This window comes from Argiope bruennichi, chromosome 10, assembly GCF_947563725.1.
Source record: "Argiope bruennichi chromosome 10, qqArgBrue1.1, whole genome shotgun sequence".
Classification (NCBI taxonomy): domain Eukaryota; kingdom Metazoa; phylum Arthropoda; class Arachnida; order Araneae; family Araneidae; genus Argiope; species Argiope bruennichi.
The window spans coordinates 35,896,272-35,916,179 of record NC_079160.1 but is presented as its reverse complement, the minus strand read 5'-3'; the positions used below and the strand labels follow the sequence as shown (position 1 = coordinate 35,916,179).

The window sequence follows — 19,908 nt, the reverse complement described above, 5'->3', positions numbered from 1 at the left end:
AATTAACCCCATAACCCCCAAATAAAAACACTAAATTATTTTTGAATAATGAAATTAAATTAAATTAAAAAAATATTTTTGCATTTCATTCAATACAAAAAAGGCTTTCTCGTGTCCCATAAAATTAAGACAGTGTGTCTAATTTAATAAAATTAATTTCCTGTTTTGAAGCTCTGTAGGGCTAATTTTAGATTTTGAATTTTAGATCAAATAAGACAATATTGAGTTATAATTAGATGACAATAACAACATTAGAACCATCATTTTTTTTTCTAAATTTACATATTATAGGTAGTGGAAATTTAGAAATGACTAACTAATTTAAAATGCAACAAATAAACAGTACAAAGTAAACAGAAATGGGATAAAACCTTGTGATCCTAAAGCAAAAGAGATGTCCTAGATAGTATATTAAGATGCAAACTCTGTTATTAATAATGAAATAATAGTAAATTTCACAAAAGATATAGAAAATTATAAAATTTAACATTATTAACGGTAAATAATGTTTAGTAAAGAAATAAAACATTATATTTAAAAATGGATTTTATTTTAATCCCAAACAAAGGCAAAGTTTTACATTTTTCTACCAGTATTACAGCATATCTATAAATAGAGTGAACAAATAATATGCACAGTAGTGAGAAAAATAATGAAAAAAGTAGCTGCTTTTTGAGTAAAAAAAGTAACACTAATAAATAAAGCATATTTAAATAATAAAAAAAATGCAAATGAACCAACTTTCTTAAATAATTAATATGGAATGGTTTTCTTGTAATTGACATGAGATGAATATTTTAAATTTACACAGCAGATTATAATTAATATCAGATTATTGGTGACAATTATTGTTCTTATAACTAGTTATACAAAATTCAGAATACATTAGCATGAAACCATGTTCATGAAAAGCAAAAAGTTATAAATTTGGGCAAATCAGAAAAACTTGATTTGAAATCCGTACAAACAAAAGTCAACAAAAAGAAAATTTTAAAAACATTTGTTTTCATATAATGCCTTTTAGATAAATAAATATATAAATCATTTCACCAAGAAATTCACAAACATAATCATATTTTTTTCAAAATGCAAAATTCTTTTTTAGTAATAAAAATTTTATCATGTAAATATAATTTACAAAAAAGAAATTATATTCAATCAATTCATTATCAGATAGAAAAAAGTTTTTTTTCAGAATGGCGTTGAAAATAACAACTACAAATACATTAAAATTCAAATGAAAGAACAATATAGCAGCCCTTGGAGACAAAAAATATAATTATAATTAATCCTAAAAACATAACTTAAGGAATGCCGAATAAATAAAATAATTCACAAAATGAATTAAATTTTTTTCAGCATTTTAATAAATAAAGGAATGTTTTTTTAGCTTGTTAAATAAAAGAAATTTCAGAATAAAAATAAAGCTCCGAAGTTGTTCTTCAGAATGTATTACTTAGAATAAATTTATTTATTAAAAGCAAAAAGTGTACATGTAACTTCAAGAATCATAGTTACATAATATTTCAAATCTGTTACCCTTAAAAATTTCAATTTTAATTAAATTTTATTAAAAAAATAATAATAGCAATCCTTATATGAACAATTATACATGTTCTGCTTAAAGAATTCAATTCGTTTTTATTTACATACCTTCAATTTTGTATAATCTAATATAATTGTTAAACTATATTAGAAATCCATACAACCTAAATATTTTTACAGATTTTGACCTTCATTTATCATAATAAAAGATACATTTTTCCTTCTTGATTAGCAGTTATATTTTATTATTCAGTGTTTCTCAGTATTCAGTGTCAGTCAGTGTTTAAAAATAATGTTCCAGATAATTTTTTCTATCAAATCAGACTAAGAAATATATTTATTTTAGTCTTGATAAATGACACTTTTTGCTCCTTAAGATATAGAAGAAACATTTTTAAAAATAGTTTTTAATGTTATTGATATGAGAATAACTTTTTTACATGGGAAAAATATGTACTGTCAACTTCTGGAAAGATAATCTCATGATCCAATCAGTTTATTATTTTAAAAAGGGAGAAATACTGGATAACACATTGACTGTTAAATATTCCCCAAAAAATAAAGTTTTATTTGAAATCACTATTATCATTCTGATAAGTTTTTATTCAATAAAACACATCATGTTAATCAAAACTAGTTGAGACAAATAATCTTATTTTTAAACATGGTGAGATACTTGATCCAACAACTAAATTTTTAAATGTGAAGGTAATGAACCAAGACCAAATTTAAAACTCAGAGAGTCCCCTAATACATAGAAAAAATCAACACCCAATCTATGATCCTTCAAACATGATACAAAAACACTGCTACTTACTAAAAGTATAAATTCTAAAGTATTAGGTATCCAAGAACTGTAACTAATTTTACTGTAGTCAATGATAATTCAATGCATGATAGCACAGGAAATCTGAAAGTTTTATCATTACATCCAATTAAATAGTTTTTGAATAAAACATAATATATATGAAGTGAATGATATATTTAAATATCACCAAGCAGCATTTTGAGTAATGAAACTGTGAACAATTTCAAAAAATGTATATCATTTCTTGCAATTAATTCCTAAAGTCATGTAATACATTATACATGACTCACTGGCAATATCTCAACCAGGATCACCTCACCAAAAGTAAAAAATAAAATGAAACATTATTAATACATTGCATCTGTCCTTCAAGATTTTTACCTTAAAAAAACCTCAAGGTAAATCTAGAAGTAAGAGCATTTTCTTATTGGTTTAGTATACAAATCCATTTAGCTCATATCAAATAATGTCCATACATATGATAAATAATTAACTTATGCACATTATTATAATTATATATAAAGAACTAACAAATTTCATGGATACAATTTTAAATTCAAAATACAAATTTTCTTAATTTTTCATGCACTTGAGAAAGATTTAAGGAATTAAATGTTAATAAATATCAATAGATCAAACAAAAATTTCATTAATTAATTCATTAAAATTAAAGAAAAAAGTCTATCAAAATACTTCTAAATTAAAAAACAATTACTAGCTTAATATAGCATATGAAATATTCCTTTTTACATGATACATTAAAATATGATAATCTGTACAGTACCATATCTGCATGAGTTAAAGCAATTATTACAAAATTTACACGGAGAAATTTAATAGAGAAAAATACTATACAAAACATTATAAACTTTGTGCCCAGAGAAGTAGCAAGAACAAAACTTTTAATTCTTTTCACATGAGCTGAATCAATATCACATATAAAATTTTAGCTTCCAACATGAAATCTCACAAAAGCGTCTATAAAACTTTTCTAAACATCAAACATATTTTTTTTTAATTGAGAAGACTTTAAAACTTAAAAATAAATAAATTTTAACGATGATATATGACCACTGCTTTTACAACAGTAAGCATTGAACTACATATATACACACCATGACTACCAAACTATACTAGATAAAACAATTAAGTTTGCATGTTGTTTATATTCTAATTGTATTACTAACCTCCTTCTTTCACTGCTCTCAATGCAAAAAATATGTGAAATTCTTAAAAGGCACTCAGAACAAATGCTATAAAGAGTTACTTACACAATAAAATTAAAAATCAAACAAATAATAAATCTCGTATTTACCTAACACTTTTGATTAAATGATTTAGCAAAAAGTCAATAAAAATCCATTCATTCAATTAACTTCTCCTGTACATAAACATATGCTTTTGGCAATTACATAAATTTACAATGTAAATAGAATAATGGCAATAAAAGCTACAAAAAAAGTTATGAATTTAATAATCACATAACATACAAACAATATAATAAATTGACACATTAAACGTACAAAAAAAAAATATTGATTGGCAACTTTTATGAGTTTTAAAGAAACAAGTTTAACTTGTATGAAAGAATAAATTGTAAATATATAATTAAAAGAAATGTACTGACCTTTCTGCAAAATTGTTTTAAATTAAGGATGCAATAAATATTAATTTTTCCCTCGATTAAAGAAACACTAAACTAACATCAAGTAATCAAATGAATTAAAATGCTTAATGTGAAATTATTATTAATTTTTAAAAATTTATTATTAAATCATCATTTTTACAAATTTTAACTCAATAAAAAACATGGATTTTTGTAAGACTTTTTGAATGTGAACCATAAATCAAACCTAAGAATTTACAAAGTCAATGTCATATCATTTGAAAATTAAAAAGAAGAAAATAGATATCTTTTCTGGAAACATAACAAAATATCAAAATGTTTTAATGTATGTATTAGTTTCTCTAACATAAAATTTTTTCCAATCAACCTTGGCATGATTCAAAATAACCTTTGCAAATATTTATAATTTAATAAGAAAAAAGAAAGAAAGAACATTTCAGCTTCTTCACTTAGAAATGGATGAAGCTAATTAGTTTTAATTGCACAACATTTAAATTAAAAGCAAAATATGTTTCAATAAGAATTCATTGAATTCCAAACTAAAGATTTGTTTTAAATGGAAAAAATATTAAAAGAAAATAAAGATTTGATTTCTTTAAATTAACCATATGCGGAAGCAGGTTATACTATCAAATAATTAAAGTCTAAAAATATTAGGTAAATATTTAAAAATCCCAAATGATCAACATCCCAGTTAAGAAAAATACTCCAGATAATTTCTAACTAGGAAGGATGGGGAGTAGACACCACAAATTAATTCCCATTCACCTGAAAATTCTAACTAATATTGAAGTAACTAATTTGTATTAAGCACAGATGTGTGGAACTAAAACCATGTATTTATTATATGATAAATGAAGCACTGAACTTTCATCAATGCAATAGTTCATGAAAAATTAATAATGTAATGGGTTAAATAACATATCACAAAAAAAGAAGTGAAATTTTAGCGTCTGTACTAAAATTTTTCACATATAATGCCTCATTGAATCCATAAAAAAAATATACGATTCCGAAATAAAATTCTTACAAATAATGCAAATAATTTTTCAAAAAATATAGAAAATGAAAGTTGAGATTTGCTACTATTAAAACAGAACCGAAAATTTATATGCAAAGACAGAGAACCAAAATATTTCATGACTGTCATTAATTCAATTATACTGTTTACAGAATATGACTGCATCACAGACTGAAATACAGTAATTAAAAAAGAAGTATTTTTAGCTGAAATCAAATCAAAAATCAAAATTTAAGTTGATTCAATTCATGTCTTTCAGACCATTAAAGAAATTTTTAAAAGATTATTACACATTCTTTCAGTCGCATAAACACTTTTCTTCCATGATGCGTTAATTTCAATAAAAGAAACTAAAATGAACAAGTTCTTAATAAGCACAGCTAAATAAAATTATGAGCTCTAACTTCTCTGACTAGCAGCAAGAAAAGCAAACCATAACACAATTTAAATAAAATATACCCTGAACATATATTCATTCTTCCTTTTCATACATCATATTTAACATGTAAAATAAAAGCTAATAAAGTATTAAATTCCATCAAATGCCAAACAAACAAATAGACAATGAAGTGAAGACGTAAGATGATACAGAAAGCTACACTTCTGATCAAATTATTAATATAGTTTTCCTTTACATTCAAAAAATCCATTTAAGACCTGCTAGGATATTATATAACAAAAAAAAAACTAATAAAAGTAAGAGAACACTTGTCAAAGACGTCAAGAGGCACCATTTGATGAGTACAAAGAGCCATACTTTTATGGCAAAAAAAAGAGTATTTGGATACAGTTATATAATAGGGAACAAGCTCCAAAATACACATTTTGATATATTTTCCAAAAATTATACAATTTTTTTTCAAAGTCATTTTACTGCTTAATAAAATAATCTGATGTGCATTTGGTTCAATTTTATAAGTGTAACATTAAAAAAAAAGCTACTGGTTCCCAATCGCATGACTGCATTCAGATTATATAGGCGTATCAAGTATCTAAATCTTCAGATACCAAATGAGTTAATTAAAAACTATAATGATAACTGTATAGGAATTATAAGAACTCTCTAGTGAATACATAAAGAATTAATTAAAATCTGCATTGCAGCCTAATATTGTCTCAGACAACATCTTATCAAACATAGATAAGCATCGCTGTAAATGACTATTTAATAAAGCAAAAATAATTCAATTAAAGCAACAAAAAAAATCCTTCAATATTAGAAATTAGAAAAATAAAGTTTTTAACTTTTAAAATATGTGGTACTACTTAATGATTCCATAAAAGTTACCAATCACAGTCTTTATAATGTCTGAATTAAAATTGAACTTGGTTAAATAGTTTCATTAGCTTTACATGTTTTCTAGCAATGATGAAGACTTAGGAAGCGCTTGTAAGAGAAGTGTACATCTCCAAGCAAATATATATCACACAATCTTTGGTAGAAGGTATTAAATGAGCTATGTAATAATACCTAACTGAAATAATTAGTTGTCAGCACAGAATTCTTCCAGAGCAAGTTTTTCAGCTTTTAATTCATCAGAAAACTGACGATACTTCTTTAACAAATATAAATCTTTGATATTTTCCACATTAAGTTCCACCTAAAGAAAGAAAGAATAATAATAATATTATTATTAATTTGTAGGCCATAAAATGAAAAAATGAGAATAACTGGCAGCAAACAACTTTCTTCATATCGTGAACTATTATTAATAAATTATAAAAAATAATTATAGAAATTTAATTTATTTTATAGAAAATATATACTTCAGTTTCATTTCAATTTTTATGGATAAATGTTTCACTGAAAATGTTTTAACACAAAACTTAATTCAAATATTATTTCAATTGAATACATTAAAAGCATCACTTCTAGAATATTCATTATGCATGTAAAACTGTAATTATGGTATTACTCAAAATATTAGATAGCAAGGTTTAAGCTATCATTAAGTGAATAAAAAAGAAAGTAATAGCTTATAGTAGTAAAAAAAAGGAAATGTTAAAAATGATATATCCAGGATTTTTTAATAATTTGGAATTTAGATGTGAAGAGAGTTTTGTATAAGTAAATCTGATATTTGGCTAAATGATGCATTTTTTTCTCTAACAGAATTGCATGCACTTTCCAGTAGCAGATTGTAAAATTATTTGACTTCTGAAAATCAAATTTTATAGTCTATCACAATGTATTTCCCAATGATATAATGTACTCATAAGTTCGTTTCCCAACAACATCTTTAACTAGAAATCAAGAAATTATTCATAAAAGGTTTGATTCAAATTTTAATTATGAATAATGAAATAGCATCATAACCAGAAATCTGAACTGAACAGGCAATAATCTAATTGACATTCCTTCAATATTAAACTATTAAATCTATTATGATTAACAAACAAAGTAAAAATGCTTACATGAAAAAGTTTAGACCACTGGCACCTGATAACTTCTAAAAATTTTTCTTTTTCTGTAGATGATTCAAAATGGACTATCCACTCGCCAGTGCTCTTGCTAGCTTCAGCTATTTCAAATTCCTATTTACAAGAAAAAATAGTATTTGATGACAAAAACAAGGAGACATCAATATTTTTCTTAATAAAAAAAAATCATGTAATATGTTCATCAATATATATTCTGACAGTAAAAAATGTTTTAGAAAATTATAAATATAAATTAAATTGTTAAATGTGAATTACTTATGGTACTAGATACCCCTAGATTAAAAACAAAAAGTCATGCACACTTAAACCAAATATATATATATACACCCTTTACTAATATCTATTTATATGTTCAAATGCATAGCTAAAAAATAAAAAAAAAATCTGATATTTAAAAAAATAATTGATATGATTTAAAATAGGTAAAAATAAAAATAAAATTCCCTAATTTGCATTTTAAGAATTAACCATTAAATAACATAATTAATAACACATTTGCAGTTAAATATATATTGAGTCAAGCTTATTAAGAATGGCAGATGTCAAGAAAAACAAGCACCTGTTTCATTTTATAGACAACAGCAAAATCATTGTCTTAACTGATTAATTAGAATCAATACTTCAATTTTAAGCTTTTAAAAGGAAGAGAAAAACACATCAGTATAGTGATGATCGTAAGAGATAACAGAAAAGAATGCAGATGTTTTGATAATTTCAATTTGGATCAAGGTATTTATACAGATCAAAATTATTTTCATTTGCATAAAATAAAGAATAAAAATTCATAAGTATAAAAAAGTTATTTTCAACTATATAAAAATTTCTATCAATATTTTGATACTTTATTCATATATTTGTGCTCTTTTTTCTATATCTTATTAATCCTTCTTAAATTAAAATAATTCAAAAAGTAAAACAAGAAGCAGAATCAAACTCAAATTATCTAAAAACAAGCCCTTAAAAAAATCAAAATCTATATGTTTAGGTTTTAACTGATTTCAAAACTTAGAACGATGCAGAATATTAAGTAGAACAATTAAGTATTAATTCATACGAGGAGATTTAAAAAAGCAGATTGATAGAAACTCCATCAATAAGTAATATTTTTATTACTATAAAGTCTATGGTTAACATTAAAACTTTTATCAAACAATGTTTTTTTAAAGGTTAGTTAGCTGCCTATAAAGAAATAGAAATTAAGCAAAGTAAATATTTGTTCTTTGCTATATTGATATTTATATACACTTAGCAACAATGAATATTTGTTGACAAATGCCTTCTTAAATTCTTTCCATAGCTTTAAGTCAGACGACGTACTATTTCAAGTAGATAGATAAGTAAAACTCTAATTCAATTGCTTGGACTGTGATCTTAAGTTTCTTGCCAGTAAATCCAGAATTACTTTTTGTCATTTTTTTCCACTACATTTGCAATTCATTTTCTCCCCACTTCCTTTTCTATGCAATAAAATGACGTCCCCTCCCCCTTCTCCATTTTAAGAATGATTATCCTACCCTCTTCTAAATTATTCAGTGATTATCATCATACTTTATACATCCAGCTAATTACTAACAGATTGAAAAAAATCCAAATATTTTCCTCAGATGATATAGAAAACAATTAATCAATATACAATTATCTAATTTTAAAGAAAAGTAAAACAAAAGGCAACAATTAAAATTTTAAATGTATTGACAAATATATGACAAATGAAAAAAAAATCTGATTATATATAGTATACAATTAATTATAGTATAATATGAAAGAGTAAAAGCTAACACATTCATAGAATGAAAAAATGTGCTAATTTTTATTCTTTCAATATTCATATAAACTGAACAGATTATATACTTACTAGCATCATAAAATTAGGAGTAATAGCATCAACAAAGACAGAAACTAAATCACAGATGTTGGCTTTATTGAGAAGTTTATATGTGTTTTTGCGACTATCTTCAGTAGCTATGAAAATTTTTTGATTAGCAACCAGGACACAGCAAGGCCTTTGGATATTTCTCTCAGAATCAATAAACTATAAAAAAAAATTTAATAACATAGATAAGAAGAGAAGAAAACATCTGAAGAAATTCAAAGTATCCAGCTTATATAGATATTCCTTATTAATAAACAGTTTGCAGAAGTCACTATTTATTTAAAATCTTAATAAGCCAAGCACTTTTTTTATTTTAAATAAATATAACAAAAAGAACAAAAAGGCTGCAAAAAAAAATTTAATTTAATAGTTTTAAGAATGCATTTATTGGCTCAAATATTAAAATATTTCTTCTCCTTTTTCCAATTGGAAATATATTAGAATTAAAATATTGGGTTACGAATAGAGATGTAGACCTTGTACTGACCTTCTAGAAATGTAGAAAAACATAGAAGAAAGGGAAAAAATATAAATATTTAGATGCCTAATGTAAGTAACATGTTTGATAGTTCCTCCTTTATGATTAACAACCTTACTTTATGATTAGCAAGCTACTTTACGATTGTTTGATACTTCCTACTTTATGTCAAATAAATTACTAATATTCCATTTATACAATAAATATCTTTATAATTATCATAACAAAATTTTTATATAACAAAGCAAAGAATAAATGATTTATCATCACTCACGTGTCCTGCAAGAGAAACTGATTCTAAGAAATATTGTAGCCATTTAGAAGCTTCATAGCTGTCAGAAGCAGCCAACTGCAATGAATCTGAGTCTGAACGTATAATTTCAAATGCATGAGGTCGATTTAAAAGATGAATCCTTCTACAACCTTTACAGTGAGGAGCACTAAGGGGGGAAAAAACTGATAATCAAAATATAACATTTATTATAATTTTAAACACTCATAAGACATGTTTTTTACTATGACCATTATGAATTAATACAGTACAAAATTCAAAGAAACATTTCCAATTTATGCTGTTTTATATATGACTTTATAAAAGTCTAATTAAATATTCAGTTCTAAAATATTATTGAAATATGATTCACAACATTCCTAATGTGTTTTTAATACAAATTGCAATGAATTATAGAAAGGATGAAATCATTACCATTATTCCGAAATAAGTAGAATTTTTTATAAATACTATATAACCAATGTCCACAAAAACATTAGTAATAATATAGTTCACAATATAAATATCTGCAAAAAATAATTAAAAAATTTATTATCAAAAATAATTTCTGTATCTCAATGAAATAAGCAACTATCAAGAATATTTACCACATCTGAACAAAAAAGATTGGTTTGCTTTTTTCTTCTTCCATGCAATAAAGAACACCACCCCTAAAACAAAAAATACTTTTTGCATAAACAAAAAAGAAACATTTGATTTTACTACAAAAACATATTAAAATTCACAAAATAAGAGGTTTTATGGGAAACTTGGGAATAAGCCAAGAACCAGAAGAGGCTGGGGGTGGGTAAAAATCAAATTAAATAAAAAAAAAAAAAATCTTAAGAATCGAGGCTGGTTTTAAAATTCACCAATTCTAGTACTTAAGCATTATCATTTTACATATTATATCATTACATATTATTTTACATATTACATATTTCATTGCATTAAAGCATTTTCATTTTCATTTTTTTTTATTTAAATCTTTGTTGAAGTATATAGTAAATGGTTGATTTTTTTTTTTTTTTTTTTTTTTTTTTGCTCTCTTTTTAAAAAAAAAAAAAAATGTTTATTCTGCATTTGTGAGTTACAACATACTAATCTTCAAATTAAGAAACAAAGATAGGAAATATTGCTCTAAAATCCTAGATTATAATTTATTGATTATAATAGAGCAAACAGCAAAATGGTGTTCGTAATTTTTATAATTTTGTTACATCTAAAAACATTAATTCATCTTAAAGTTGAATCATTAACAGAAAACTGTAGTGAATTAAACTTATCTAAATATTAAAGTGATTTTTTTTCCAGGAATACATATTATAATTTAAGAATGACAAGGATTTCAAGAAATACATTTTCTTTTTAACCACAAATATTAGATTTACATTTAAAAAAATTGAATTACTTTAAAAGGAAAAATGCTGGTCTCCATGGTGTGGCTTTATTTTCTTTGACTAATTTTATTCTATACATGAGATAATCCTGATAAACAGGGCCTGAAGGAGTAATAGTGGTGGAACTGTAATCTTCCCATCTGGATAGCCCATAGTAAGTCAGATCAACATCTGTTTTCTGTTAGAGATTAACAATAAACATGACTATATAAATAAATGTGAATTATTTCAGAGTTATGTATCATCAATTTTTAAAAAATACAAAAACCAGTAACATATTAACATGTGAAACATTTTGATCAATACTATTTTACAATAGAATAAGATAGAAAAGAAGGTATTATTTAAATCATTTAAAATTTTACAGGCTTTAGGATTAGTATAGTAATTCACATCAATCTTACTGGGGACAAAATAAAACAAAAAATTAACAAAATTGTATATGAAATGTTCAAATGTATTCATATATTTATTTATATTAAGAAGCAATTGTAAATATACATTACATATTAAATTCCTCACTCAAAATATGCAAAAGAATAGATAAGTAAAGTACTTATCTATTCAAAAAAACATTAGTGATGATTTTTTTTTTTTTTTTTTTTTTGCAAAGTAAATATATAAAAAAAAATGTGCCTATTTTTCACTCTGAAAATTTTATTAGTGTCTGAAATATAGATACTCAAGGATTTAAAAATATCAATCTTAAATATAATGAGACATTGCACACACATTATGTTTGAGGGGTTGGACAAAGAATGCTTACATTTTATTATTATTGTTATAAGTAGGTAAACATAATTACGAGAATAATAATTAGCTAACAGTTTATTAAACTTTCATAAATGCACATCTATCATATTTTAATATTAATTATGCCTTCTATATAAGGTGACCATTTTTTTTTTTAACCTGAAACCAGGACAACATGAATTTTGACCAGCCACGCCCAAATTTTATAAATTTTTATAAAAAATTCACCCAACGGCCAACCTATATACCTAAGTAAATAAAAAACTTTTAGATATCAAAAAATGTTGCGTTTATTTAAACACAAGAAATGTGAAAACTAAAATATGATTTTACAATATAAAAATAAAACATAACATGATAAGCCATACCTAATATAATAACATAATAAAACATAAGGAGTTATTTAATTTAGTTTGTTTTTTTTATATTTTTCTGAGGAGTGAATTGCGTTTTACAAATTTTTGTTTTCCTGTATATTTTCATAGAATTCCATACAGGTTGCATTTAAATTATTTTTGACAATCAACAATGATTTCAAAGTTTCCACTTGCAATTGGGTTTTCTCGCTAGTCCAGATGTTGTTTAATAAAGAAAAAACCCGTTCAGTCGGTGCATTAGTTCCTGGCATACAGAGGCAATACTCTACCAATTTGCCAATATTATTGGACACATCATTTTCTTTAAAGGCTTTAAAAATTTCAATCCACCTATCTGATACCAAAACACAATTTTGTTTCCAATGCCCAAGTTTCTCATCTGTGGTGTAGCGCTGAATGAAATAGATTTCATCAAAGAGCTCATCTACAATTAAATTTATTTCCGGATAATGTTGAATTAAATAGTCACTGCATACTTGAACCATTTGATGCATAGGTTTCATGTTTAATGTAATCCAATTAAATTCTCGATTCCCTCAAAATGGTCTTCTCATTCTTCCAGATACTAAGCCGTCTTCTAGACTTTTTAAATTTTGTCGAACTTGCAGGGGCAGAAACACACTTGCTATCCTGTCAGCAATTTTGGTTTTAAGGTCCTTATAAATGATATTTGTTTCCAACATAGAAATATCCTGTCCTTCTATCTTTAAAACCGTGTTATGAAACATTGACGACACATTATGGAGAAAGAAAAGCCAAGATTCGGTTTCAGGATTCTCAAAATAATTTTTAATAATTGTCAGAGTTTTTTCATTAGACGCAAAATACGATTTTAATGCAGGAAATATTTCCAACACGCGCTCAATAGCTGGTCGTAACGCTAACCACCACGTAGCACTGTAACCCAAAAGTTTTTAATATTCTAAGTCTACAAAATTCTTTTAATACACTGACGCTCTCAGTATAAATGTAAAAGTAAGAGTAAATCTTGGTAATTAAAGTTTGTATATCAATTGGAAGGCAGTCTGCCGCGGTTTGTATAGAATTGTTTAAAATATGCGCTGAGCAACCAATTCCCACAAGCTCCCGTCAGTCCAAAGTAGCTTTTAGCTTGGTAAAAATATTATTTTTCCCGGCTCTTCGCATGCCTCCAAAGTTAATGTTGGTGTTATCGGCACAAAACTCTAATATTTTGCTTTCTAAATTATGTTTTTTTAAGACCTCTACAATATATTCGGTAACTATGTCAGACGTTTCTCCTGGCAAATCCTTTACTTCAATAATTTTTACCTGTATTCCATTCTTGTATGAAAAATATCTGACAAGTAAAAGAATAAGTTTAATTTCTTTGTGATTTGAGGCGTCTGAATACACTGATGTAAAACTTACGTTTTTCAAATCTTCATCCAATATTTGATTTGCATAAGGGACAAGTACATCGGTGATTATAGCTTCGCATTTGGTCCTAGAGCATCTGAATTTAGCATCGAAATATGTCTTAATAAGTTTACAGGTACAGTCCATTGATCGAAAAGATTGATTATGCATAACTGTTCTGTATGCCCGCAAACCTTCAGCTGCAGCTATTTTCTTCTCGGCAGTTTCAAATTCTTTTTTCTTAAAATATGATGTCATACTCGAACTTGCAATTGCTGCTGACACTGCTCGTTTGTGTTTAACTGTTTTTATGTGGTTTCCAATGTCACTTTTCCCACTATTTGCAATAGAAAACGTACTTCTACATTTTTCACAATATACTTCACTAGGATCAATATTATTACTTTAATAAATGTATATTTTAATTTTAAATCATCATTAAATACGCACTTTCGTCGTTTTGCCGCCATGATAATAATAAGGTAGGTACATCACAGTAGTTAGTATATCAGACCACCACTGGATTGTATGACGTCGTGGCGGTCCTACTCATGCGACACCTGACGATATCACATGGAATTATCAGGGTTGCCAGTTCTAATTTTATTATTTTTATTTTATTACTTTTTTTGTTTTAATGTTTTCTAATCTAAAACCAGTACTTTTCGTGTACTGATTTTGTTTAATGACTAACCAGGACTTATGCCCCGAAAACCAGTACTGTACTGGTAAAATCAGTACGAATGGTCACCTTACTTCTATAGGAGCTTAACAAGCAAATATTGCAACACTTTATGAGCATTTACTTTATATAGCAACACAAACATAAAGACACTATGGCACATTAACTAAAAACATGAAAAAAGTTAGGTTACATCAACAACAAAAAGTATTTCAATCATAAAAATAAATACATGACGTAAATGATCTTGTCTGTGCCTCATGTGCAGCTTTGACAGATTACATAACTGCATATTCTAAGTTTAGGAAGAGACAATGAGCATTGGTGAAGCAAAATGAACATCTTGACTTAACTATGACAGCTTAGGAGTTATAACAAAATATTTCATCCACAGATAAGGCTGCAGCCTCTATTAGTTGTAAAAGCACAATTGCAAGTGAAATAATTTTCAGAAATACTGATATGAAATTCTTGATAGACAAAAAGATTATTCATGTACATAATTTGACAAAGAATTTTCAATATGTCAATGGAATGGAACAACTTACTTTACAAATAAACCAAGAAGAAAGGTATCTAAAAGATGAAGCAATTTTCTTACCTCACACTGCAATTCAGAGGCTAAAAAGTTTGATAGCACAATACGCTGCACAGCAGCATCTGTGTAGAATGAAGGCAATGGAAGCTTGGGAATAAATTTTCTGATTCCCAATTCAAGATTTGAAAGAATATTTCTGAAAAAATACATAATTTATTTAACTTTCAAAGTCGCCAGGATGATTACTAACCATTATGTTTCATAAACTACATTCTTTAGGTTAAAAAAAATAATTACATTTACAATACAGTTAGAATTTACCATATCTCTCTTCTTTCACTATTTAGAATTCTAAATGTAAAATTGCTTGTACAAGCAATGATTAAGAATTACTTATATAAATATAAATCAAAAAATGATTTTCAGAAAAATGATCACAACTTCTATGCTGTTTTTCTAAGCAACATATTTACATTGTCATTTTTTTAGTCATAAGTCCTAAATGAAAACTCAAGTACAAAGTATTAAAAAAAAATTCATTTTATTGAAAATTTTTTAATTTTTTTTTAATTATTATAATACAAATATTCTACATTTAATTTCAGAATGCAAAGCAATATCAAATAAAATTTGTATTTCTTATATATCTCAAATGAGATTGCGGAAGAATACAAATACTATTAATAATGTTGCCTATTTTTCAAAATATTAGTATATGTACAGGAAAAATTCAAAGTTTTGAAATACAACAAACATATTTTTACGTATTATAATGAATACAATTATTAATATATAATGAACATAATTATCATATATTGCATTAATTTTAAAATCTAAAACAAAAATCTCTTAATTCATTAATATAAACAATTAACATATTAAGTATCATGCCAGAGCCAAGGAGCCTATTCAAATTATTAACTAAGAGGCTAATACGTCTGGAATAGAAAATAAGAACTAACAAATAGATGGCATATTAAATACCACATTACCAATCTATTATATAAATTAAGAAAATAGTGTGGTTCAGAAAATAAAATGTACCTTGTTAATTCTTCATTAGCTGTGTATAAAGAATAGCATTCTTTATCTGATGACATTATTTTGAAACCCTGATAATTCAAATCTACCTGTTAATGAAAATATATTAAGCAAATAATTTTCATTACTGTAAATTTTATTTAAAAAAAATACTTGTTATATGTTTACTTACTGTTATATAATTAATACTGCTGTATCGCACGCTGCCACATTTAAAAAATTTCTGCTGGCTGTTTCCAGGTCTCAAGAAATAGATACCTTTATTAGATAGTAGAAAATAAATGCTTTGGCAATGACCCTCAGGAAAATTTGAATAAGCACAGTATATCTGGGAAAAGCAATTGAAGCATATTTGAGAAACTGTTCCAAATTTATGCAAAATACATATTAAAAATTCCTCAGGTTTTATAAACATTCATAGAGTACTTTTTTATTCTAATAAAAAAAAATTACAAAGGAAACATTAAATAATATATATAAATTATTACATAATTTTTCACGCCAAGGTGGTGGTGGTTTTTCAACAGATACTGACTATTCTACGTAAATGAATTCAATGAATATTAGAATTATTCTGTCTCGGTAAAAAAATTTCCAAGTAAAAAGCAATTTCAATGCTGAGAAAATCTGATATTCATAGTGATACAAATAATACATTACTTATCAATTGTTGCTATACTTGGAAAAGAAATTAATACATAAAAATATCATTGCTTTTACTATTTACATTGTACTTGAAAAATTATTTTACAATAAAATAAATAAAGGGCATGAGATGTTTTTGCAGTAAAATTTATATAAATGAATAATTTCATGATAAGAAAGAGGGAGAAAAAACTTGAATAAATAAAGTTTTTATTGACTTCAAATATACTTTGAATGTATAAAACAACTATACACGAGATAAAACTTTTTAATGACTTTATTATAAAAATCTGCATGCCTGTGCTTATTAATCAGTTCCAATTTCAAAATTCTCACATTCACTAAAACACAAAAAAGATCATTTTTTATACAAAATTTAATATGTTTGAAAGATTTTTTTAAAAGAAAATCAAATTACTTCCTAAATTCTTGTAATCATTCTTTTATTTATAAGAAAATGATAATTACAGGTATATAGTAAAATGTGGGACTAAGAAAATTAGCAACTTAACTAAGTATAAAAGGAGTCCTTACTTTGTGGAAAATCTCTTCTTCATGCTCATAGATTTCCACAAGAAAATACAGAAGAATATTATTTCCAACACTGAAATGAATATATGTCAATCAATAAATTATTAGTGCTATATTTTTCAATCATTCACTTAGCAATCATTATTTCTATCATTCATTTCAATCATTATTTCTATCACAGTTATAACACGTCAAAGAATGGATTAGAAAAAAATACATTAAAAAATTCTACTTGTATGAGTTATGTAAAGATTTCTTATAATACTGTATAAAAATACAGTGCACAAATGTTATATTTTTCAATTGGACATAATTAGTTGCATTTCATAAATTCCTTCACAATTCAAGAAATGGCAATGAAAAAAGATAAAACTTTATTGGTATATAAAAATAATCCTGAATTCAAAAATGGCTAACTAATCCAAAACAAATATGTTTCTTTACAGTCAGAATAAAAATTTTAATCTAAATTTTGTAGCTGAAATTATTACTTTTTTCATTTCTATTTATATATACAATAAGGATCAATAAAACCATGTTACGTTACAAATAGAAAAAATAAGCAAATTAGAATCTGAAATAAAACTTACAAACTTGTAATTCTTGAATATATATATTTCAGGGGATTTTCGGGTCACAAGGAATCATTATTAGACATCCTTGTCTGCATTCCCTCACAGAAAAAATCCCTTTTTTTGAACCCCTGCCTGAGGGTGACCCTTGAAAAAGTCTTCAGTTCGGATTCTTTTTTTTCTTTGGTTTATTTGATTTTCCTATTAACTTGATTTTAATACTTTTGTATCAATTCATCTGTGTTTTAGAAGTAGCTGCATTTGCGCTCTCTAAATACTATGAAGTTTTTTCTGTTCCTTTTTTGGTTTTAGTTTGAATAAGAAATAATTTTTAGTTGCGATTCAGAAACTATTTCGTTTCGTTTTCATTTTGGTTTCGTTTTCAAAATATTTCTTACTTTAGATATGTGTATATATATATATATATACACATACACACACACACAGAATAAGTTAATCATATGCAGATGGATGTAACCATGATCCAGAGAATTTTACAGTACATACTTTCTTACTTATCTTTTATTTTAAAAAATACATTTTCCCTTCTTCTTTGTGGAATTTAATTTAACTTATGGCTTTACAAGTACCAATTGAATGTAAAATTAAATCTATAAGTTGACAGCAACATAAATTACATATATTCAAAGCATTGCATGATAAAATAGCATAAGATATATAACATGAACCTTGTTACTTTTCTCCGGAAAATTTATATCAACATGATATAAAATTAATGATTGAACTTGGAAGGCTTCTATAGTATAATACATATTGCAATGGTTATATGTGACTTATTGAGACACAGGAATAAGATTTATTAACAGCATTTAACAAATGTTTTTTACAACATTTTTTTAGAAAAACCTGTTTTTACCTTGTGCATATGCAGACATGTGCATGTCAGTGATGAGGGAGTAATAGGTAAAATTTTAGATTCCAGATATATATATTTGAAAGAAAAAAATTCCTATTTCAATTTTATCATTTAAGGAGAAATTAACAACATTGAGCAAACTGATGGAAGTAAGTAAGAGAAGGAAGTTTAAGTAAGAGATGGAAGAGATAGAAACCCTCTAAAATTATACAAAAATATAATGAAATTATCAATACAGATAAAATGCAAATGCACTACAAAATATAAGATAGTTATTATTTTTTAAAAAAATATTTAAATTGTACTTTAGATATTTCAAGATTTTGGCAAAATATCATAAAAAGAAACGATGATAAAAAAAAAACAAATCAAAATTATGAAATATTATACAAGTTCTATTTTAAGTTGTCAATTAATTGTAAATAAGAGTACGGATATTTTTTAAAATCTTAAATATTAAAGATAGAGGGGGATAAATAAATTCCCAAAAATTTATTCTTGCTTTCACATATTTTAGAAGCAATTAATAAAGTAAACATCCTTTTGAAAAATTTGTATGTATTTATGTCTTTTGTAAACATTAAAGAATTGTAATTTTTAAATAATAATAATAATAATAGCAACACAAAATGGAAGATTTGATATTTGTGTATTGACAGCACGCCAGTGATTAATAGCCAAAGATGTCATGTTTATTATAACAAGTGACTAATCATTAAAAAAAATTGCAAAAGAAAACATATTAATCTAATGACTATGTTTGTCAATTTTATGCAATTAAACCAGAAGTTTGCTGATGGTATGTGGTTAATATACAAGTACCTCCCCCTTTCCTTCTTCTGGAATTCCCTTTGTGCTCATAAAAGAATTACAATTTTCTAAAATTAATTACATGGAATGGGAAGTTTTATGTCACTTAAGGATATAAATAATCTGAATTAAGAATATGGAATATTATAATTTTCTTCTTATATGTATTTGGATACAAAACTAAAAACTATGTGCCTAAATAAAAATTTCAGGGCTCCTGTAGATATCTTTTTGTGTAGC

General features: G+C 25.5%; 1 protein-coding gene across 1 annotated transcript in view; it reads right to left on the bottom strand.

Moving 5' to 3' along the window:
• Positions 1 to 560: 560 nt before the first annotated feature.
• Positions 561 to 19,908, bottom strand: part of LOC129989482 (pleckstrin homology domain-containing family M member 2-like) — a 29,124-nt gene continuing 9,776 nt past the window's right edge. The window contains exons 7-16 of the mRNA XM_056098052.1: positions 17,413 to 17,482; positions 16,406 to 16,561; positions 16,237 to 16,322; positions 15,256 to 15,388; positions 11,477 to 11,643; positions 10,674 to 10,736; positions 10,069 to 10,234; positions 9,299 to 9,475; positions 7,417 to 7,536; positions 561 to 6,602 (exon numbers count right to left, since the gene is read on the bottom strand). Of these exons, the coding sequence (XP_055954027.1) occupies positions 6,486 to 6,602; positions 7,417 to 7,536; positions 9,299 to 9,475; positions 10,069 to 10,234; positions 10,674 to 10,736; positions 11,477 to 11,643; positions 15,256 to 15,388; positions 16,237 to 16,322; positions 16,406 to 16,561; positions 17,413 to 17,482 (1,255 nt within the window). The 3' untranslated portion in view covers positions 561 to 6,485. The remainder of the gene's footprint in view (positions 6,603 to 7,416; positions 7,537 to 9,298; positions 9,476 to 10,068; positions 10,235 to 10,673; positions 10,737 to 11,476; positions 11,644 to 15,255; positions 15,389 to 16,236; positions 16,323 to 16,405; positions 16,562 to 17,412; positions 17,483 to 19,908) is intronic.